Source organism: Ursus arctos, unplaced genomic scaffold (genome assembly GCF_023065955.2).
Source record: "Ursus arctos isolate Adak ecotype North America unplaced genomic scaffold, UrsArc2.0 scaffold_3, whole genome shotgun sequence".
In the NCBI taxonomy this organism is placed as follows: Eukaryota; Metazoa; Chordata; class Mammalia; order Carnivora; family Ursidae; genus Ursus; species Ursus arctos.
Genome location: NW_026622985.1, coordinates 89991955 through 90015671, shown reverse-complemented (window position 1 = coordinate 90015671; position 23717 = coordinate 89991955). Strand labels below are relative to the sequence as shown.

The window sequence follows — 23717 nt, the reverse complement described above, 5'->3', positions numbered from 1 at the left end:
AAATACCTCCTTTTCCAGTGTTCCTAATTTCCATATATTGTACTACCATTGACGCAACCAGGATTCTGGATGACGGCCTTTACTTCTTCCTACCCTTCATTCCTCACATTCAACTGACCGTGCCTTCTACCTCACTATTACCTCTGGTATCCTCTTCCTTTATTTCAGACTCACTGCCACCACCCTAGTCCACTCTGCTGTGCAGAGTTGCAACAGTCTTAAATTTCTCTCCAGATCTTTCCCACCCATAACCCATATCTCTACCCAAAACCATTCTCCATACTAAAGTCATTGACTGTTTCTAAATCCTAAGTGTGGTAATATAACTCGGATATTTAAAACTCTTTAAAGGATTCCTATTATATCCAGGATCATTTCAAAACCTAAGGCTAGAAGACCCTCTACTATTTGACTCTTAATCTACTTCCTTCCTCTGTGCTCCAGCCACAGAGATGGTCTTTTAGTTAACATGTCACACCTCATGACCTTCACACTTACTGAAACAACCTTCACCTCTGTCTGAAACAACCTACCCACCCCCACCACACTTAACTTGGTTAACTCCACTCAGTCTAATATAGGTTTAGGAAGCACTAATGTCCTTAAGAGACAGACATTTTTCTCATGTTGCACATATGGAAACTGAGGCTCAGAGAGGTTAGGGTATTTGTCCCAGGCCATATAACTGGGTAGGAGAGCATTAATTGCCTAATTACACAGCCATACCAACTTCATTATGGGCAAGTTACTTAATTACTTTGTGCCTTAGTTTCCTCATCAAAAAAATGAGAATAATAATACTTACGTCACAAAGTTGTTATAAGAATCAAATGAGTTAATATGAAGAGAGCAGTGTCTGTTATAAAAGCACTATGTAGTTATGTGCTTTTATGGTGGCAGTGATGATGATGATTATTCTTAATATTGCACATTACATTTTAGAGCCCAAGAGCAAAATCAACATTTTCCTTTTGACCCTTACAGCAGAACGCTTGCTTTTTTGTTTTCTATGTCTTTTATACATTCCTATGCCCCCTTCCAGGCTCCTATCTCCGTCCCCCCTTCTGGCATACCTCCATGTTTTAGCCCAAGAACTTTATAAGACATTGCGAGGAGGTTTGAGTCCATAATAGAAAGTTTTAGTTAGGTCCTACCAATGACTGAACCTGTACAGAAAATGAGTCATGTATCACCCTGATCCACTGGCTCTCCCTCCCCAACACAGCACTACAGCCCCACCCCACCCCCAGAGTCCTAATAAACTTGACAAAGAGTTACCTTCAGTCACTCACCAGTCACCATCAGCAAGGTTAATAGGACACAATTCATGCTGATGCCTGAATCCTGTGCTGAGGATAAGAATGTAGTAGAAATGAACAGGCACAAAGAAGGCACAGAACTTCTATCCTGCTTGGGGATTCTGGGCAGCAGAAGGTACAGGCGGGAGAACTGAGGATCGGGATTCTATAAAAGTCTGTCATCTAGAGGTGTCTCCTTCCACTCTTGATCCTCAGTGTGAAAGAAGATCCACCAGCCACAGCAGCCCACCTGTCAGTAGGCACGGAGATCTTCCAGTCCAACTGAAACCTGCCCTATGGGTAGATGAGGTCCACGGGTCTGAGCTTTATCTACCTCATCTAGGGAAAAGAATTTCCAAGCAGGAGTCAAGTAAACCTTCTGTGGAGTTAAAAGTCATCCCCAGTTCCTCCCCTAGCCTCTCAGTTCTTTTCACCAGTCCCTTCCCCCCTATGTGTGACCAGCACCCCTCCCTCTACATGTCCCATTGACCCCTTTCCTTTCTGGGCTACTCTGATGAAGCAGAGCTGTGTCCCACCCTCCTGTGTGACACTGGTCCCCTCCCTTTTATGCAGGCAGTGTGTACCCCACCCCTCCTCAGAACTGCTTCACTTGTACAGGTCATGTCTCACAACCGTAGATACCATTTGAATAAAAGTTCCCAACCAATACCAACATGAGCGGCTCTTGTCAGAGCTCCAAATCTGTTCTTACTACACTGCCCTCCTGTATGCAGTGCTCTCGCGCGCTCTCTCTCTCTCTCTCTCTCTCTCTCTCATTCTATCCTTTCTCGGTAGCTGCCTTTTTCAAATTGATTTTTGGTGGCGGAATATAACAAGAATGTTACTTAAATAGAAAATCAGTTAGATGACAGAATGAAACAATAATAGAATTAGAGTCTCTATAAACCTGACAGTTTGAGGAATGAGGCTAGAAGCAGATGTGTCTCCATGTGTACGAGGAAGCTGTAATAATACTAATAAAGAACTTAATGACAAGAAAACTACAAACATATGAGGAAATGTCGAGTATCATATACACACACGTACACACACACATATCCATCCATAGAATTCTAAAGTTACTTTTTTTCAAACAGAAGCTTTAAGAATGATGTTCATATCAGAAATCAGTATCCTAAAACAAAAAAGAAGAAAATGGGGCACCTGGGTGGCGCAGTTGTTGAGTGGCCGACTCTTGATTTTGGCTCAGTCATGATCTCAGGGTCGTGGGATCAAGCCCTGAGATGCACTCTGTGCTCAGCGGAAAGTCTGCTTAAGGATTGTTTCTCTCCCTCTGCCCCTCCCCCTGCTCGCTCTCTCTCTCTTTCTCTCAAATAAATAAATCTTTAAGAAAAAAAAGGAAAAAATAAATGGGATTGGCAAACTACACGAAGCACTCAAAAGCTAAGGTAATATAAAAAGGTATTCACGTTGAAACAAGAAAGCCCACACCTGAAAATAGTTTGCTAGGCCTGAAAAAAGTGTGTGGGGTTGTGGGGGGGGGGGGGAGCTGAGCAGAGAGGGTTATGAGGACAAGATGGGATGAGGATCGAGGGAGGCCCCTAAAGCATGCTAGGGGTTTACTCTACAGACAACAGGGAACTACTGAAGAGTTTTTAAAAAGAGACTGACATGATTTCATATGTACTTTAGAAGGAAAAAAAAAAAACAATTCTAAATAAAAAGGAGAATGTCAAGCTGAGCCAACACCAGATGGGCACATATATTAGTTCAAGCGTGACAAGATTATGGCCTGCATTAGGACGACAGCAGTGAGAATGGAAAGATAAGGATGGATTTAAGAGACTTCTGGAAGTAGGATGGTTTGAGGTTGAGTGGTGAGAAAGAGAGAAAGCAAACAAGTGATAGGTAGAGTTATCTCCTAAAATAAGCAAAACAGGCAAAAGAATGCATTTGAAAAACTGGAGGAAGAAAGGGTAAAATTCTGACATGCTAAATTTCAGGAACCTAAAGCAGATGCAAAAAAAATGGTTTCTAGGAGGGGGCGCCTGGATGGCTCAGTCGTTAAGCGTCTGCCTTTGGCTCGGGTCGTGATCCCAGGGTCCTGGGATTGAGCCCCGCATCAATCTCACTGCTCAGCGAGAAGCCTGCTTCTCCCTCTCCTGCCTCCCCTGCTTGTGTTCCCTCTCTCTGTCAAATAAATAAACAAAATCCTTTTGAAAAATGGTTTCTAGGAGGCAGTTGTATATGTGGGACAGGAGGTCTGGGCTGGAGATACTAATTTGAAACTCACAGACAGGTAGTAGTCCCCCGTACCAGCCTCCTCCAGTAAATCTGCTGTCTTTGGAAAGGCCTCACACCCCCCTCCTGGTCCATAAGCTTTCCAAAAAAATCTAGGCCCAACAACCTCAGAGTAAAGAATCTCTCTCTCTCAAGTTCCACCTCTGTTAACTAATCCTACCCTCACCACGGAAAACCTTCCACAGCTCCATCCTGTCTTTGAACCTCAAAGACATTCCGCAAGCCAGCCCTACTCCCCAGTGGACCTCTGTGTTCACTGTGAGGGACCAGAAAGTATGCACCATGTCTCCTTTTCATTTCACACTTCAGGCAAATTGTGTGAGGAAATGTAGCTTTTCAAGATCTAGGAATGCCAGTTGATTAGCCAAAGCCTGGAGGACGTTGAAAAGCGATGTGTCTCCAATAATAAGACCTAGATTCTATTTCTAGTCTTTCCAATCATGTGTGATTTTGAGACACTGATGTAAATTCTCTTTCAGTTCTGTTATCTACAGATCAAGAAAAAAATGATACCAGCCTCGTCTCCTCTTTGTAGGCTTGTTGTGCCATTGGAAGGAGATTATGGGCTTAAGAGACTTTGAAGGGCTAGAGTGATACAAAGTATAATTAATTTTATATCTCAGACTGACCTGATATGAAATCACCACTGACAGCGTCTATAAAGAATTGAGCCAAGTGCCTGGGATTTGGTTAAGTGCTATTAGTGAAAGTGTTCTTGTTAGAGTGTGCTCTGAGTTATCCAAAGATGACCCTAACAGTTTACTATTGGCTGAGAAATCTCTTTATTAGGTAAAAAGCACTGACAGGTCCTGCCTTCTGAATTGTCACCAATACACAGTAGGTCCTAAATTTAATATAACCTAGAATATAGACCATTCCCCAACTGTCAAAATAACTGTCTGAGTGCTTTTCATGTCCACATGTCCTTAGCTCAAAGCTGGTGATCAGGATAGCAGACCAAGCTGGTGATGACAGCTGAGTGATGAAACAAACAGTGATCACAGGGAAAGATGAAGGAAGTGTAATAAAGACGGGAGGGGCTGAGGGAAAGGATAAGTAGTAGGGGGTTCAGAGCAAACCTGGGGATACTGTCTGAGCTAAGGTGGCGAATCTTGTCCCCCACAGCCCTGGCCTCAGAAACTCCATGTGGAAGATAAGTCCTGAGCCTAGAGCTCCCTTTCCCACAGACAGTTGATGGGCTTTTAGGGACAGCAGGTAGAGGGACCTGGATCTGGAAGTCTAAGGAGCTAGGCTTTTTTTTTCTTCCCCGAAAGACCCGAGAGAGGCACAGTCCATCTCCCTTGGAGCAGAAGGGCCTTCATCTGTCTACCTGGAGCCCTCTTCCACCCCCCTGTTTATGCCCAGAGCTGTTTCCCAATCCCATTTCATGTCCCCATACCTAACCATATCCACTGATTCTACTAGGCGTTCCTGAGGAGAACACTGTCCTGAGAGTTTCATACTCTGCTGATCTTCTGCATCTCGCAGGGAAAGATCTGGACTGCTATGAAATTTATCTTCTATTTGGGTGTCCTTGCTGGTATGTATCCATGACCTTCGATTCTGTCCTATAAGGCACAGATTAACGTAGGTTGGAGTAAGGCAGACTGGGCTGTGTGGAGGGTACAAAACAAGAATCTAAGAAAACCAGTCATGGACAGAACTAGGTCTCTCCCCTCCTAGACCCCACCCTAAGACTCTCAGGAGGGAGGCCGAGCCAGTGCTAGGTGCTAAGCTACGGAGCTGGCGGTGGTGCTCACTCGCCTTAGAGAAGGCTCAGCACTGCGTGTTCCCCGCGGTGATTCCAAAATGTGGGCCTCATCACCCACAGAGCAGGTCCCAGTGTAGTCACAGGGACAGAGAGCTCATTTGGAAGTCTGATATCCCCCCTGCTTCAAAAGCGAAGAGACTCCGAATGCAAGGAATGAAGAACGTAGAAACAAGATCAAATGCAAGGGCCCTACCCCCTGCACTCCCTGACTTCCAAAGTCCTTCTGATGGCAGAATTGGCTGGTGAGGCATTTCCCAGCACTTCCTGACTGCCTGTGTTGCATCACCATTAGCTGTGTGGGCTTGGACAAATTCATTAACCCATCTGTGCTTCAGTTTCTCTTGTCAAAATGGGGATATTACTACCTATATTATACAGATATTATGAAAACATTAAATAAATCCATGTAAAGCACTTAGAACAAAAGCTCAAAGCCTCTTGTCCTTATTAATATGCCACTTTTTTTTCCTTTGGGATTTCTATGTGATCATAAAAGGGTGTGGGGAGGTGTAAGCCAAGACTTGGGAAGGATTAATGGAAGAACCAAGGACAGCTTAGACAATAACAGTACTTTATTTCTGACACTACAAGCAGCCTTCCTCCCTATCTTCTGAAGTGGTTTTGTGGTTTTTTTTTTTGATCATTCATTTAAAAAAATATTACATGTTCATATGAAAAATTTGGAAATATTAAAAAGTAGAAAAAAAGAAACATTGTTCATAATCCCACCTCTCAGTCAGCACATGCTAACACTTTAAATTTACCCCCAGACTTTATTTTATTTCCTTTTGCATTTAAATGGTTTATTTTTTTCCTTTGCTTGTTTTTAGACAATTGGATTACTGGATTAATGTACATGTTTATTATTATTAACTTAATGAAAGTTTATCAATATTTGCTTTGTTGTTTAATATTCTTTATAAATATAATTTTAATATATATGATGTTCCATATGTTGATGTACTTTTACATATCAGTGCCCTACGTTAGTATATTGGACATTTATATTTCCAGTGTTTAGCTATTATAAATAGTGAGCACACATTCATAATCCTTGTCTACACTTGAATATTTCTTTAGAATGGATTCTTGGGGTTGAAATTATTAGGTCATAGGTGATGCACTATTTATACTCTTGATACACTCTTGATGCACTATTTAAACTTTTTCAAACATTTAGACAGAATCAATTCATGTCCCTACATGCAGTGAAAGAGAGTCTCTTCCATTGTACTTTCTCAGATTTTAAGAGTATCAACATTAAACCAAAAATTATTATTGTAAATATTAGATAAAATGGTATGTCATTTTTATTAGAAAAAGAGGGTCAAACATTTTCACATTTCCTGGCCAATGAATTACTTCTTTAAAATTGTTCACATTCCTTTTCAACTAGGAAACTGCTGATTATCTTATTTGTCTTAGGACATGTCTTACCTATTAAGAATGTTCTATATATTTAGACTACTGATTATTTTCCCAGGGACAGTTTTCTCTGCTCACTCGTCTGTGCAGAAAGAAGACCATGCTCCCTATCTGGTATATCTCAAGTCTCACTTCAACCCCTGCGTGGGTGTCCTCATCAAAAACAACTGGGTGCTAGCCCCAGCTCACTGCTACTTACCGTGAGTGCTGGGAAACCCCCCCACCCCCACCGCCCCGAAGCAGCTGTGACTCATTCTACATCAGTGGTTCTCAAATGGAGGCAACTTTCCCTTCCAGGGTACATGTGGCAAAGTCTGAAGATCTTTTCAGTTTGTCACAATGCACTGAGGGGGTGCTGTGCTCTTGGCATCTATCTAGCAAATAGAGTCCACGGCAAGGAGGCCACTGAACATCCTACAGTGCACAGGCCGGCCCTCAAACAATCACCCAGCTCCAAATGTCCATAGTGAGGAAACCGCCCCACAGAGCATGCCTCCTCAGTGTTTTCAAGTTTTTTACTGACAATACGAATGTGTCTTACTTAACACTTACGGGAGTTACTAGCAGGTAACTGAGGGTACACTCGAATTGGACAAATTGAGGAGAATAGTTCAGTGCCCCCAGGATTAGTTTTGGAAAGGTACAGTTACTACCCCTAGGACTAAGGGGGCAAGAAGAGAGAATGGTTACAAGAAGGCAGCGGGGAAGGGTGGGGGGCGGCAAGAGAGAGAGGAAGGGAGGAAGCACTGTGTGAACGGACGGCCTGATAAGAAGCACAGTGTGGCAACTGTGCGAAGGTAGCTGGGAGGATGAATAGTCCAACCTCATTCTTCTCCCTCCAATTACTGCCTGGTGCTTGCTATCAACCAAAACCTAATGAGAGACCAGAGGACAGGAGAATCCATCGATTTAATCCACATATATCATCTTCCAAAAGTAGAGAGCAGGATGAAGTAGGGTTTTGAGTGGCTCTGATGAAGCAAACAGAGCTCCAACGCTCAGGTCATCCCATTCTCTTACGCCCACCAGAATGCAAATGCCCGGTTGGATAGGCTGGAGCTGGAGTGGAGGGAAGGTAATATTTCTATGCCTCCATGTGTCTGGAGGTAATCCAGACTCCAGATAAAGCAACTGGCACAGTACCTGACACACCGTAACATTCAACGTCATCTTTGACGACAACAATGATAATGATGACGATGATCATGATGGTGACGGTGACAGTGATTACTTTCAACCCCTTCTCCCTCCAGAAACCTGAAAGTGATGCTGGGAAATTTCAGGATCAGAGTCAGAGATGGCACAGAGCAGGCAATTAACCCCATCCAGATTATCCGCTACTGGAACTTCAGCCATAGCAACCCCCAGGATGACCTCATGCTCATTAAGCTGGCGAAACCTGCCAGACTCAACAACAAAGTCCAGCCCCTTCCCCTCGCCACCAGCAATGTCCGGCCAGGCACTGTCTGTCTGCTCGCAGGTTTGGACTGGAGCCAAAACAACAACGGTGAGTGTACCCCCCCACAGCAAATCAGAGTCATCAGTCAACCCAGAAGAGCACCATGTCCACATAGCTGAGAAGAGAGGAGAGGAGAAGGGGCAGAGACCACGAGTGGTCTAGCAAAGAGACCCACCCAGAAGCCCAAAGCTCCTCCCTTCCCAGGATGTTGACACAACACTACCTCCTTGAGGCTTCAGGTGCTGGAGCCACCAGGCCATCTGACTGCACAGAGGCCACACCATTCCCGTAAGAGGCACGAGTCCCATTGAAGAGGCTGTGCTCAAGCCTGGCATATGGCTCATTTTGCATGTAGAAGACACCTTGGAGAACCTGAGTCAGGTCACCTCTTACTCCTCCAAGACTGAACACAGAGTAGAAAGGAAACTCTGTTTCCTAAAGAGACATAAAGGCTATTTTTAAATCTTCTGGATTAACTCTCATAACCATGCACGAGATCATTCCCTTTTCGCATTCCTTTTTTCTTCAGCCATACACACAAAACACCAGTGGAAATAGAGGGTAGTGGTTGGACAGGCTACATAACAATGGTGAACTGGAAGGCTTCTTCTGTCCTGTCTTCCCTCAGGCAGACATCCTGATTTAAGGCAGAACCTGGAGGCCCCTGTGATGCCTGATAAAGAGTGCCAGAAAACTGAACAAGGAAAACGTCACAGGAACTCCTTATGTGTGAAATTTGTGAAAGTCTTCAGCCGAATTTTTGGGGTAATCTTTTTCTCTATATTCAGTTTTCATTTGCTTGTATGTGTCTAGTTAACCAATCATGACAGTAAAAAAAAAAAAATAGAACACCCTCATTCTCCCACAATGTTTTGAGAATTTGATAAGGCTGTAGCAAAGCCTCCATCGTTCCTTCAGTAATGGGCCCTCCTTACAGGTGTCCTTATTCATTAAAGCGTGTCATGCAGCACCTCCACTTTGCTAGATTTATTATTTATTCTCATAGCTGCAGGTCAAATGGGCTTAAAAAAATTCAAACTTCACAATGGAAACTGGCTTCATCAGTCCAAATAAAAATGGGGTTTGACTCATTTTACATGTGAGTTCGGAAGAGGTTTTTCTCTGACTTTCTCAAGATGAAACAAGGCTAGTTACAGCAAAGCTAGATAAATGACTCCAGCTTCCTGTCTCCTGGTCCGGTGGTGTTTTCATGACCCAAAATGCTACCCCTAGGCAGAGCTCATTCATGTCGGGGACAAGAGGGCTCCCGTGACAAGCTCTGATCATATCTCTCTCTGTCTCCCTTTCTCTGCACAATCTCTGGTAGGAGGTGGCCGTCGCTACCGTGATCTGCAAAAACAAGCTCCAGGGGATCGAGGTTGGACACTTCATGGGAGGAGATGTCGGAATCTACACCAATGTTCACAAATATATACCCTGGATCGAGAGCATCACTAAAGAAAAATGATACCCTACTACTTCTTCTGCATCCCACTGGCTTTGTCATCGACTCTACAAGCCACTACTTTCTCCAAACTCAAAATAAAATTTCCAAGTGGAAATACATCATACCAGTAGCCTGTGTTTCCTTGGTTGTGTCTCTGCTCATATCCCACCAGGATGTGAAGAACCAAGAACAAAACATGAAATGAGCACTTATCACACTGTACTAGGGTTATATCCATTATCTCATTTAATGCTCATAACAAACCCTTGAGGTTATCTTTCATCCCCACCTTACAAATGAGAAAGTTGAGAATAAAAAGAGTACTTAACATTATCTAAAGCTCATAGACATCAAAGCCTGGAATGGAACCCCCAAATTCAGATTCTCAATCCTGTGCTCTTAGCCCCAAAATTATAGGGGGGGTCCATCGCATCACAACAGATTTTGGCTTCTATTTTCCTGCTACTTCCTTTGAAGCTTTCACTTGTGCTAAGATCATGGGTGCTGGAATAATCTCTCCTAAGAACGCCCATGCTTTCTCTCACTGCTGTGCTGACTGCAGCATACTGCAGGGAGAGAGCTAGTAATGGGTAAGAAGTAAAAAACAGAACTTCAGGACAGGGTCAACTGCCATAAATCAAGTCCAACAAGAAGCCTGACAGCTCCAGAACAAGGTGAAAACCTCAGCTAGATCCAAAAAGAGTATAACCTCAGGGCAGTAGAAGATTCCAGAGGCAGATATGGCCAAGAGGAGGTGAAGGAAGGGCAAAAAATTGGGCTTGGCCACAGACCATGGGTTTAACAAAGTCAAGAAAGTGGGTACCAGTCTTCTGGTTGAGAACTTGGTAAAGAACTTGAGAACTGAGAACTCCAGGTATCTCAAATCTGGAAATGGTAGAGAAATTCTGGATATCCAAGACATTGGGGAATACAGGACAAGGATGGGTAAAGTAATCTAGCAGATGTAGACTGAGAAAAGAACCATACACTATTCTTGGACAATATTTTCTATTCCTTAAGTTTAAAATACAATCTATACTTTAGAGACTTTTGTGTTAGGCAGAATAATGGCTCCCTAAAAATGTCCACACCCTAGTCCCCAGTATCCATAAATACATTATTTTATGTGAAAAAGGCAGGTATGCAGCTGTGATTATGTTTATGTACCTTGGTATAAGGATATTATCCTGGATTATGTGGGTGGGACCAATGTAATCACCTGGGCCCTTAAAAGTAGAAGAGGAAGACAATATTTGGCCAGAGAGACATGACAACAGAAGGGGTAGTAGAGGGGCACCTGGGTGGCACAGCGGTTAAGCGTCTGCCTTCAGCTCAGGGCGTGATCACGGCGTGATGGGATCGAGCCCCACATAAGGCTCTTCTGCTGTGAGCCTGCTTCTTCCTCTCCCACTCCCCCTGCTTGTGTTCCTTCTCTCGCTGGCTGTCTCTATGTCTCTGTCGAATAAATAAATAAAATCTTTTAAAAAAATTAAAAAAAAAGAAGAGGTAGTAGAGATTCAAAGCATGAGAAGGACCTGACCGGCCACTGCAGGTTTTGAAGATGGAAGATGGCGACTACAAGGCAAGAAATGTGAGCAGTTTCTAGAAACTGAGACTAAAACTCAGCTTCCAACCAGCAAAGAAATGGGAATTTTAGTGCTATAATTACAAGGAACTGAATTCTGACAACAACCAAAATGGGTAAGGAAATAGATTCTCCCCAGTAAGAAACACAACCTGGACAACACCTTGATTTTAGCCCATTGAAATTTGTCAAACTTCTGACCTATGGTACTGTTAACATAATAAATTTGCATCAATTTAAGGTATTTGTGGGAATTTATTACAGCAGCCATAGAAAACTAATACAACTTTCAAAACACATTCCCTAAAAGAACTGCGTTCTATAATGGGATATAAAAACCTTCAGTGGTTGTGAACTGCCCTGAAAATAAACTCTAAACTCATTGTAATGGCAACCAAACCTCCTTGAGACCTCCCACCCACCCTACCCTACTCCCAAAATATTTTTAAATACATCTTCTGCCACTTGACCCTGTGAAATGCAAATATGAGTAAAAGGAATGTCGGAAGAAAATGTTAAGAAAAGCCCAAAGCCCTCTGTCTTTTAACTCGGCAGCTGGATCAAGACCCAAACTTCACAAAATTAGATCCATTAAAAAAAATTCCTTGGGGCACCTGGGTGGCACAGCGGTTAAGCGTCTGCCTTCGGCTCAGGGCGTGATCCCGGAGTTATGGGATCCAGCCCCACATCAGGCTCTTCCACTATGAGCCTGCTTCTTCCTCTCCCACTCCCCCTGCTTGTGTTCCCTCTCTCGCTGGCTGTCTCTATCTCTGTCAAATAAATAAATAAAATCTTAAAAAAAAAAAAAAAAGATGTGAGGTAGTTTCAGGCTTTAAAAAAAAAAAAATTCCTTGAGGGGCGCCTGGGTGGCTCAGTTGATTTGGCGTCCGATTCTTGATTTCGGATTGGGTCATGATCTCAGGGTCATGAGATCGAGCCCTGAGTTGGGCTCCACTGGGCATGGAGGCTGCTTGAGAAAATAAAATATTCCTCAAGCTGAAGGCAAGTCTTCAAGTGTTGAAAGCAAAAGCAACATTATCTCGGGCAAAGTATTTCCTCTCCACCCACTGCCTATGACTTAGACAAAGACAAATCATATCAATCACTATTCAATCAACTCCTCAGTGTTGGTTTTTTCTACCAATTTTTTCAATCCCATTAATTAGAGTGAGTTTCCCAGGCACAGTGACCAGCAGCATGGGCTCTGGGGCTGACCTATCAAGACTATGAACCATCAAGACTTCCCTGAGTGCCAAGCTGCAGCTCACAGATCCTTTTCCCTCTACTCCTCCCTCCACTCCTGGCTCCTATATCCAAGGTTGTACTGTGTTCTCTCCATGAGGGAGGTGCCAGCTGGTCTCCACTAATGTTATTTCACTCATGATCTTAATCCCCTACAACCCCAAAAAAGGTTTTAGTTTGCATTCTGCCTTGGACAGAGAGGCAAGTTTACTCCAAAATAAGAATACAGTTTTAAACAGGCCCCAGTGAGGGTCACCCAATTCTTGTTTTTTTCTTAGATCTCTTCTTCTCAAGCTATATTCCCCACTTACTTGAGGTTTCTGAAAAAAAGTTATCTAATAACTTGTCCAAGACCACACAGTTAATAAAAAGCAGACTAAGGATACAAACCTTGCCCAACTGACTCCAAAGCCTGTACCATTTCCTTTATGTTTCTCTATAACTACATTTCTAAATACACAGATGTTTCCTAGATACTTAAACTTGCTTCCTTCCTCACATACGGCAAAAAGCCCCTATTTAGATAATGTAAGAAGTTTTATGGCTTCTCACGTGATCTCTGATTTTAGCCCCTACTGAAAAATTCCTTGAGGTCTGCATATAGTGAGTCTTCAGAATTCTTATTTAAATTTAAGTCTTTTCTGGAAACCACTTCATAATATTCTAGCTCTATATTCCAGAAAATGATAGATTTAAGCCCATATATAGGTATTAACTGAATGACTGAACCATGATATCAATAGGTGATTGGCAATATCATTTCAACTTATATATTTTGGTAAATAGCTTTGAATGAGGAACCAAAGCCAAAAAGAATTATTTTTAAAACTAAATAGTTGAGGCGCCTGAGTGGCTTAGTCAATTAAGCGTCCAACTCTTGATTTCAGCTCAGGTCATGATCTCAAAGGTCATCAGATCGGGCCCCACAGCAGGCTCTGTGCTCACTGGGGAGTTTGCTTGAGATTCTCTCCATCTCCCTCTGCCCCTCCACTCACTCTCACATGCATGCTCTCTCTCTCTCTCAAATAAATAAATAAATCTTTAAAAATTAAAAAACAAAACCAAATAGTCATATTTTGGATTAAGCAATTCACTGTCCTTTTACAAAGAATTTTATGTTTGTTAATGAGACAATAACTAATATTAGCAGAGATAAACTTAAGAAATCTACAGATAAATTCCTGGAACATAAAGTTGAGGCTAAGAATGATTTGTACAACTATTACTACATCAGCTTGGATGTGCTATTATTGTTATTATAATAAACAATATGTTATTTCTCAAAACAATATATTTAAGTCATAATCAAGGAAAACAGATTTTTAACCTGCTTCATTTTAGCCACTAATGCTTCTGACACAGGTTTAGGTATAATTTATTCATCTTCAGAATATAGAAATTTCTATCAGTTATGTTTCAAAAGAAAATTATTACCAAGAGTGAAAATATTTTCAATTCAGGACTATTAACCACATGCTATAGAATTACCTTGTGGGCATAAATTTTTGTGCAAGAACTTAACCTGCAGACTGATATTAACTCTGATACCAATTTTTTAAATACTCATTCTAAAATCTAGCAACAAATTGCAGAAATAATCAATAATCTTTAAGATTTTTAGATGAGTATCTACCATGCTCTTCCTAATTAGAATATTCTGCTGCATGTGGGTATTATGTAAAAAGGACAACTATCGATATCAATCATGTTCTGACTCAGACCCATCCTAAACAGTGTCACATCACATCCTTGGCTAAGGTGAATACTCAAATGAAAAAGAAGAGCCAATGCAGAAAACTTTTGAAAAAGCATTTATGAATTTGTTTTAGTAACCTTTCAAAGGTTTCTAAAGATACTGGTTTAAAAATACTTTATGTCAAATAGAGAATAATCTTGGTTGGGGGGTAAGTAGTATAGTTTAGGTGGAACAGTTCACATTCTATCCGAATTTATATTTATCTGCCCCAGTGATGCTAAGGGAAGATCTGAATAGAAAGGACCAGTTCGCACACACAGGACTGAGTTAAGTGATCAATTAGATTGAGTGAAGAAGTGTGAAGATGGTTTCTTCCAAAAAATAAAAGAAAGACAGTGCAGATAAAGAGACAACTAGTAAGGAAAAAAATATTTTTCTATTTAGGAAATGGAAATCGGGGCACCTGGGGGTGTTAGTCGTTGGGCGTCTCGCTTCGGCTCAGGTCATGATCCCAGGACCCCAGGTCCTGGGATTGAGCCCCGTGTCAGGCTCCCTGCTCCACGGGGAGGCTGCTTCTTCCTCTTCTACTCCCCCTGCTTATGTTCCCTCTCTTGCTGTCTCTCCCTCTCTGTCAAATAAATAAGTAAAATCTTCAAAAAAAAAAAAAGAGAGAGAGAGAGAAAATAGAAATCATGCAGCTTCCTGCACCATCCCACTTCCCCCATAGCCACGTAAATGTCCTCTTTATGCTTCGGTTGTAAGCAGAAAGAAGTTGAGAACACTACCCAGAAAAGATCAGAAAAGAAAAATCTAGCATATCTGCCCTTTTTTGGTGTTTATTTTTTTAGGTATTTATTTTTTAGGGAAAAATAATATTGAATGCTTAAAATACAGCATTGTTGGTTAAGACTTTATCATTTTTAATAGAACATTTTTTTGAAAATGTGGCTGGTTTAAGTTTTATAAGTTTTATAAAAATTTAAGTTTAAAGTTTAAGTTTAAATTATTATAAAATTATAATAATTTAAGTTTTATAAATAAATTATGCACTATCAAAGTAACATTTATAGTTAATAATTAACAAAAAGATTATTCACATACAATTGATCCAAATGGTATCTAAACAACAGAAAGAAGAAGGAACTATGTCTAGAAAGGGGGAAAAAATCAGAGAATATGGAATACAAATATCCATTATTATCTCACAGTTAATGGGTGGACAGAATAGACCCAAGTGGCTAAGACCATCTTTATTATCGTTCCGTACTCTTTTTCCACAGTGGAACAAAATCAGTGAAGAACTAAGAATAGGATGTTCATTCTCCAAGTATTAAAGACAAAAAATGTATGTTAACTGGCAAGTTCCCCGTGAGAGAAGTCAAGAAAATATTCTTGATTAAGATAATTATTATATTGGGGGCGCCTGGGTGGCACAGCGGTTAAGCGTCTGCCTTCGGCTCAGGGCATGATTCCGGCGTTCTGGGATCCAGACCCACATCAGGCTCCTCCGCTATGAGCCTGCTTCTTCCTCTCCCACTCCCCCTGCTTGTGTTCCCTCTCTCGCTGGCTGTCTCTATCTCTGTCGAATAAATAAATAAAATCTTTAACAAAAAAAAAAAAAAAAGATAATTATTATATTGTAAGCCTGGAAAGCAGACATTTTCAGAGCTTTGTTGAAAATACAGCAATAAATACAGCAATTATCATTCTCAATGGGGAAAAGCTGGAAGCCTTTCCCTTAAGATCAGGAACATGACAAGGATGCCCACTCTCGCCATTATTATTCAGCATAGTACTAGAAGTCCTTGCAACAGCAATCAGACAACAAAAAGGGATAAAAGGTATCCAAATTGGCAAAGAAGAAGTCAAACTTGTCTCTCTTTGCAGATGACATGGTACTCTATATTCTTTTTGGAAAACCCAAAAGAATCCACCCTCAAACTACTAGAAGTTATAGAGCAATTCAGTAATGTGGCGGGGCACAAAATCAATGCTCAGAAATCAGTTGAATTTCTGGGGCGTCTGGGTGGCATAGCAGTTAACCGTCTGCCTTCGGCTCAGGGTGTGATTCCGGTGTTATGGGATCGAGCCCCACATCAGGCTCCTCCGCTATAAGCCTGCTTCTTCCTCTCCCACTACCCCTGATTGTGTTCTCTCTCTCTCTGGCTGTCTCTATCTCTGTCAAATAAATAAATAAAATCTTAAAAAAAAAAAAAGAAATCAGTTGCATTTCTATACATGAACAATGAGACTGAAGAAAGAGAAATTAGGGGATCCATTCCATTTACATTAGCACCAAAAATCATACATTATCTCAGAATTAACTTAACCAGAGACATAAAGGATCTATATTCTAGAAACTACAAATCACTCTTGAAAGACATTGAAGAAGACACAAAAAGATGGGAAAAAATTCCATGCTCATGGATCGGAAGAATTAACAGTTAAAATGTCCATGCTACCCAGAGCAATCTACACTTTCAATGCCATCCCAAACAAAATACCAATGACATTTTTCAAAGAACTGGAACAAACAGACCTTAAATTTGTGTGGAACCAGAAAAGGCCCTGAATTGCCAAGGAATTGTTGAAAAGGAAAAACAAAGCTGGGGGCATCACGTTGCTGGATTTCAAGCTATACTACAAAGCTGTGATCACAAAGACAGCATGGTACTGGCACAAAAACAGACAAAGACCAATGGAACAGAATAGAGAACCCAGAAATGGACCCTCGGCTCTTTGGGCAACTAATCTTTGATAAAGCAGGAAAAAACATCCGGTGGAAAAAAGACAGTCTCTTCAATAAATGGTGCTGGGAAAATTGGACAGCTACATGCAAAAGAATGAAACTTGACCACTCTCTCACACCATACACAAAGATAAACTCCAAATAGATGAAAGAACTTGATGTGAGATAGGAATCCATCAAAATCCTAGAGGAGAACATAGGCAGCAACCTCTGTGACATCGGCCACAGCAACATTTTTCATGACACATCTCCAAAGGCAAGAGAAACAAAAGAAAAAATGAACTTGTGGGACTTCATCAAGATAAAAAGCTTCTGCACAGCCAAGGAAACAGTCAAAAAAACTAAGAGGCAGCCCACGGAATGGGAGTAGATATTTGCAAATGACACTACAGATAAAAGACTGGTATCCAGTATCTACGAAGAACTTCTCAAACTCAATACACAAGAAACAAATAAACAAATCAAAAAATGGGCAGAAGATATGAACAGACACTTTTCCAATGAAGACATACAAGTGGCTAACAGACACATGAAAAAATGTTCAAAATCATTAGCCATCAGGGAAATTCAAATCAAAACCACACTGAGATACCACCTTACACCAGTTAGAATGGCAAAAATTGACAAGGCAGGAAACAACAAATGTTGGAGAGGATGTGGAGAAAGGGGAACCCTCTTACAATGTTGGTGAGAATGCAAGTTGGTACAGCCAATTTGGAAAACAGTGTGGAGGTCCCTTAAAAAGTTAAAAATTGAGCTACCCTATGATCCAGCAATTGCACTACTGGGTATTTACCCCAAAGATAGAGACGTAGTGAAGAGAAGGGCCATATGCACCCCAACGTTCATAGCAGCATTGTCCACAATAGCTAAATTGTGGAAGGAGCCGTGATGCCCTTCAACAGATGACTGGATTAAGAAGATGTGGTCCATATATACAATGGAATATTACTCCGCCATCAAAAAGAACGATTTCTCAACATTTGCTGCAACATGGACGGGACTGGAGGAGATAATGTGAAGCGAAGTAAGTCAAGCAGAGAACGACAATTATCATATGGTTTCACTCATTTATGGAACATAAGAAGTAGGAAGTTCAGTAGGAGAAGAAAGGGAAGAAGAAAGGGGGGGTAAACAGAAGGGGGAATGAACATGAGAGACTATGGACTCTGGGAAACAAACTGAGGGCTTCAGAGGAGAGAGGGGTGGGGGAATGGGATAGGCTGGTGATGGGTATTAAGGAGGGCACGTATTGCATGGTGCACTGGGTGTTATACACAAGTAATGAATCATGGAACTTTACATCAAAAACTAGGGATGTACTGTATGGTGACTAACATAATATAATAAAAAAAATCATTAAAAAAAGAAAATACGGCAATAAATCTGAGTAATACTGGAGTATCCAAATATAATTTCAAATAAGAGATCATTTAACTTTTTTATATTATCAAGCAAAATTGGGAAGTACTGGGTAGGTAAAATTGCCCATGAAAGTAATCCAGAGAGTCAAATGAAGAGTGAGATTAGACCATCAGCCTGGAAACTAGTCAGACCTGTGGGACGTCAAAGACAATCGTGAAAGGTTCCAAAAGTAAGGCGTAAGGAAACACAGCAACAGACCATGAAAAAAGAAATTCCCATCAAACAAAGGGATTATGATAACAAGGAAATTTGGTGGAAAGGACTACTGGCTCTATCCAACTAATACTCATCAGGATTTGGTGGCAAGAGGGAAGATCTATTCATAAAGTCAGAGATCCAGCAACAGATTCTAGTCTGTAGGACTGGTGCAAGCAAGACAAGACTCAAAAAGAGACAATAAAAGTTCTCAAGTAATAAGGAAAAAGCCAGGACACATTTTTAGCTCCATAGATAGCTGGTATGAACCAAGCAGAAACATGGGAAGGCCAAAAACCTAACTGAATATAAACATGTATTTCTGGAGTGATTTTCTGCAGAAATCGCTCCTGAACCACAAGACTAATGGTTTTTATTAGAGTGTCTGCATCAGCCCAGGGCTGTGAAGTATACAGGAGACTTCTGGACCAAATAAGAATTTCCCAACATCAGTCAATATCAAGCAGTAGAAACTCACTGTAAAACCTAGAATCTTAAATGTACTCTTAGGGAAACCAAGGCAAAGCAGTAAAACATAAAGAGGATAGAAAACATAAAAGAGGGGCGCCTGGGTGGCACAGCAGTTAAGCGTCTGCCCTTTGGCTCAGGACGTAATCCCAGAGTCCTGGGATCGAGCCCCACATCAGGCTCCTCCGCTGTGAGCCTGCTTCTTCCTCTCCCACTCCCCCTGCTTGTGTTCCCTCTCTCGCTGGCTGTCTCTCTCTGTCAAATAAATAAATAAAAAATCTTTAAAAAAAAAAAAAAAAGAAAACATAAAAGAGAGGAAGGAGAGTGTGGTAAATTGTATTTTCCAATGACAGCCACAAGATCTCCCATCCCACAAGCTCTCCTGCAATGTGATCCTGCTACTCCCTCAACAAGAGGCGGGATCTCTATAGTCAGGGTTTCCCAGCCTTGGTATTATTAACATTTTGGGTAAGATAATTCTTGTTGTGGGGGCTGTGCTGTGCACGTCAGGCTGTTTAGCAGCACCGTTAGCCTCTACTCTGGCATGCCAGGAGCACATCCTCCTCCCTCAGTAATGCAATCGAAATGTTTCTACACATTCTCCCTGGGGAGCAAAATTGCCTCTGGTTGAGAACCTCTTGTGCTTTGAAATTGGATGGGTCCTGTGACTCTTCTGATCAATAAAATACTGCAAAAGGGATACCATGCCAATTCCATGCATAGCACTTAACTGGCCTGGCCACTTTGGACCCAGTTAACATACTACAAGAAGCCCAAGCCACACAGAGAAGTCGATGGAGGCTCTCAAACTGAGCTCCCAGACAACAGCCAGCATCGCTGGTCAGCAGGATGCGTGAGCCACCTGGCCCATCTGACTCCAAGTGCCTGAGAGTCTCTGAGCACAAACCACACAGCTGAGCCTGTCGACCCACATACACATGAGAGATAATAATAGATTATTCTTTTAAATCACTAAATTTTGGGGTAATCATGCAGCACTGAAATAGGAAGGAATAAGAAGAACATCAGATTATAATATTGTATATATTGCATATGTTATTTATAATATTACAACAGCGTTAATAAAAGAAGCTGTAGAGAGAAAAGTCAGTAATGTTTATCTTATAACCACAACACAGATCATAAAATTAACTGGCCATTAAGTATTTATTTTGTAATAAAAAAAAGAAAATAGGTATACTTAATTGAAAGGTGAAGTTTTATTAATGCCTGCCTCTAAAAGGGTTGGGATCATTTTATTATTTTATTTTATTTTATTTTATTTTGAGAGAGTGAGCACGTGTGCAAGCTGGGGGGGGGGCTGAGATCATTTTAATAAAATAAATAAATAAATGAGGGGTGTCTGGATGGTTCAATTGGTTAAGCCTCCAACTTTTGGTTTTGGCTCAAGTCATGGTCTCAGGGTCGTGAGATCAAGGCCCATGTCGGGGTCCATGCTCAGCACAGAGTCTGCTTGAGATTCTCTCTCTCCCTCTCCCTCTGCCCCTCCCCATGCTCATGCATGCTCTCTCTCTAAAATAAATAGAATTTTTAATAAGAAGTAAATGAATGAATGAATGAATGAATGAATAAAATAGTTCCACCATCTCTGCTCCCTAACAGCAAGTTATTATAGAAAAAAGTAGAGAGTACAGGTTTTAGATTCATGCCGGAGGCTGATGCCCAGTTACACCACTTTCTAGTTGTATTCATCCCAACTGTGAAACATTAAACATAAGATGTAAGGATGACTTTTATCATCTTGATCAACAACATGCCATGAAAATTTTAGCCAATGCAATAGAACTGACAAGAAAAAATAAAGATAGAGAAAAAGCTTGAAAACATGAAACATCATGTTACATTGAAACGATCACTGTGCAGAAGACAGAACTGTCCACTCTCTTGATTAGAAATCCCAACAGATTTTACTGATTAAATATGGTATATACATACAGCAGAATATTATTCAACCTTTAGAAAGAAGGAGATCCTGCCATTAGCAACAACATGGTTGGAACTGAAGGACATTATACTAAGGGAAATAAGCCAATCACAGAAAAAAAATACTGCACAATAGACTTATATGAAGTATCTAAAATAGTCAAGCTCGTAGAAACACAGAATATGACAGTGATTGCTTGAGGCTGAGAGTGGGGGGGGATCAGGAATGGTTGTTCAATGGGTATGAAGTTTCAACTATGCCAGATGAGTAAATTCTAGAGGTCTGCTGTATGACAAGGCGCTTAAAGCTAACCATACAGTATTTTGAACGTGAAATTTTGTTAAGAGGGTAGATCCAATGTGAACTGTTCTTAGCACAAAAGAAAACAGAAACAAAAACAAAAGATTGCAAGAAAACTCTGGGAGCTGCTAATATGTCTGTTACCTTGACTGTGTTGCCATCACAGGTGTTTGCATACATCCAATCTCATCAGATTGTACCCATTAAATATGCAGTTTCTATATTAATTTGTTATGGGCTGAATGTTTGTGCTCTCCCAAAATTCATATGTTGAAACCCTAACTTCCAATTGTTGTGTGAGTGCCTGATAATTAGCTTTTTTGGATTAAAATGTAAATGACTGATATCAAACTTATGATTGCTGAGCCACCCATCTCAAATAAACACACTGCTGGCTATGCAACTAGATAAAGAGCCAGGCCACCCCACCCATGAAGTTTCCCTTTTAGAAAGTCCTCAGGAACCTAGATGACTGACCACCTGAGTGACCTTGCTTTTTCTCTCCCTGAGCTGTAATTCCAGCTGTCATGTTTTAAATTCACCACTAAAGAGTGATCCCTAGACACCTAGGCACCCTACCCTTCATCCTAATAAAGGATCTTGTCTCTAGCAAAGACCTCACTGCATGGCCCTTGGGCATACCCTGTAGAACCCGTGAGTCATAAACCTTGTTTTTCAAAGTTCTCCAATGGTTTTTGCTGAGGCACATTTTGCATGCATAGTAAGAGCGACAAAGGCCAGTCTAGCCACAACATCATTTCTAAGGGGGAAATATGTTAAGAGCTGCCACAAGTAGTCTGGGCCCAGGTGAGTGCCCCCGTGGTTTGATAGCGTCACTATCTATAGGGCTGAGACCAGCACAAGACACCAATATAACGGTATTAGGAGGTGAAGCCTTTGGGAGGTCATTAGGTCATGAGGGTGGGGCCTTCATGAATGAGATTAGTGCCCTTATAAAAGAGGCTCGAGAGCTCTCCAGCCCTCTCCCTGACCTGTGAGGAGACAAGGAGAAAATGGCTATCTGCAAACCAGGAAACGCGCTCTCACCAGACACCATCCCAGCCTCCAAAACCGTGAGAAAGGTTTGTTTTTGTAAGCCAACCAGTCAATGGTAATTTGTTACAGCAGCTTGAACTAAGACACACTAGACTTCAATAAAGCTGTTTAAAAATAAGAAAATATAAGGAAAATTATTTTAAGGATAACATTAACCAAAACTATAAACACATACAAATTATGTTCTGGCTCTCCGAAGAAAATCACAAAATTTTCTTGGGAGGCATAAAATAAGACTTAAATCAGTTCCTTTTATAACCCATTGGAAAGAAATGCCATGCTCTTAAATAGGAAAGTTTAATATCATAACATTACCAAAAACTTAGTAATGAAGAAAAATGAGTAGTGGGATGGCTTGCCCTGTCCTACCAAATAATAAAATGTATTTTACAGCTTCATAATTAAAACATTGCATAAATATGCCTCTCAAGGCAGAACATGTGGAATTTTAAGGAAAGAATTTGAACTTGTACCTCTACAAACTATTTTGGTATCTTTAATATTACTATAAGAAATGCAAAGAAATCTGGGGCACCTAGGTGGCTCAATCAGTTGAGCATCTGCCTTCGGCTTGGGTCATGATCCCAGGGTCCCGGGATCAAGCCCAGCAGTGAGCTCCCTGCTCAGCGGGGAGTCTGCTTCTCCCTCTCCCTCTGCCCCTCCCCCTGCTTGTCCTCTTTCTCTCTCTCTGATAAATAAAATCTAATCAATCAATCAATCAATCATAAGGTGAGGTGATTTGGTTAATATAGCCATATCTCATTCTGTGGGCCATTCAGATTAGGAATGGGATCTGCTCTCTAGCTTTAATTTAGGCTTGCTTTGCTCCAGTCTTAGAAGTGCCTTACAAACTGTGAAGTGTTCAAATGTGTGCGATCCATCTTAAATGCTGACATGCAGCTGCCATCTCATCAAATGATCTAACAAACAACTATTCAGTAGAAGCAACAAGACAAAATAGCACTTGTTTAAACAGAAATTATGATCGATACTATAAAAAAAAAAACTCAAACAGCAGTGTAGATCTGGACTGATCACCATCAAAATCATTGGTCCTTAGTCTCAACCAGAGGATGACCGAAACTAAGCCTGAGAATAGAAAATCAAGTTCACAATTCTACCTACCAGAAAATTAGCAGTCTGCAAAATAAGCAAAAGCAAACTATAATCTACTCTGAAAAGAGAAGACCACAAAAGTTTCAGAACTCAGATCTAAAGAGAGAAAAGAAACACTGATTGCCCCACTCTGTGGTCCCAAGCCAATTAAAAGTGATTGCCACCTGCCCATTAACCCAGTGCCTATTCATGGCCCATTTTCAAAAGATCACCGAATTTGTAAACCTAAGAGTTAGCCCTTAAAAAACCTTCTATAACTTCCCTTCTGTGGACATTGC

The 23717-nt window shown here is 41.1% G+C and overlaps 2 protein-coding genes across 2 annotated transcripts in view; one reads left to right on the top strand and one right to left on the bottom strand.

The window, feature by feature from the left end:
- SSBP1 (single stranded DNA binding protein 1) overlaps positions 1-23717 on the bottom strand; it is a 103349-nt gene that overhangs the window by 12061 nt on the left and 67571 nt on the right. The window lies entirely within an intron of this gene.
- Positions 5510-9748, top strand: PRSS37 (serine protease 37). Its single transcript, XM_026512607.4, has 5 exons — positions 5510-5573; positions 6815-6956; positions 8010-8263; positions 8844-8980; positions 9543-9748. The coding sequence occupies exons 1-5, from the start codon at positions 5510-5512 to the stop codon at positions 9681-9683; spliced, it is 738 nt and encodes a 245-aa protein (XP_026368392.3). The 3' UTR covers positions 9684-9748.

Coding starts and splice junctions, on each gene's coding strand:
- PRSS37 (XM_026512607.4), top strand. CDS start 5,510: ATGCAAGGGCCCTACCCCCTGCACTCCCTGACTTCCAAAGTCCTTCTG. Junction 8,264..8,843: donor CTGGAGCCAAAACAACAACG/GTGAGTGTACCC, acceptor GTCTTCCCTCAG/GCAGACATCCTGATTTAAGG. Junction 8,981..9,542: donor TCTTCAGCCGAATTTTTGGG/GTAATCTTTTTC, acceptor AATCTCTGGTAG/GAGGTGGCCGTCGCTACCGT.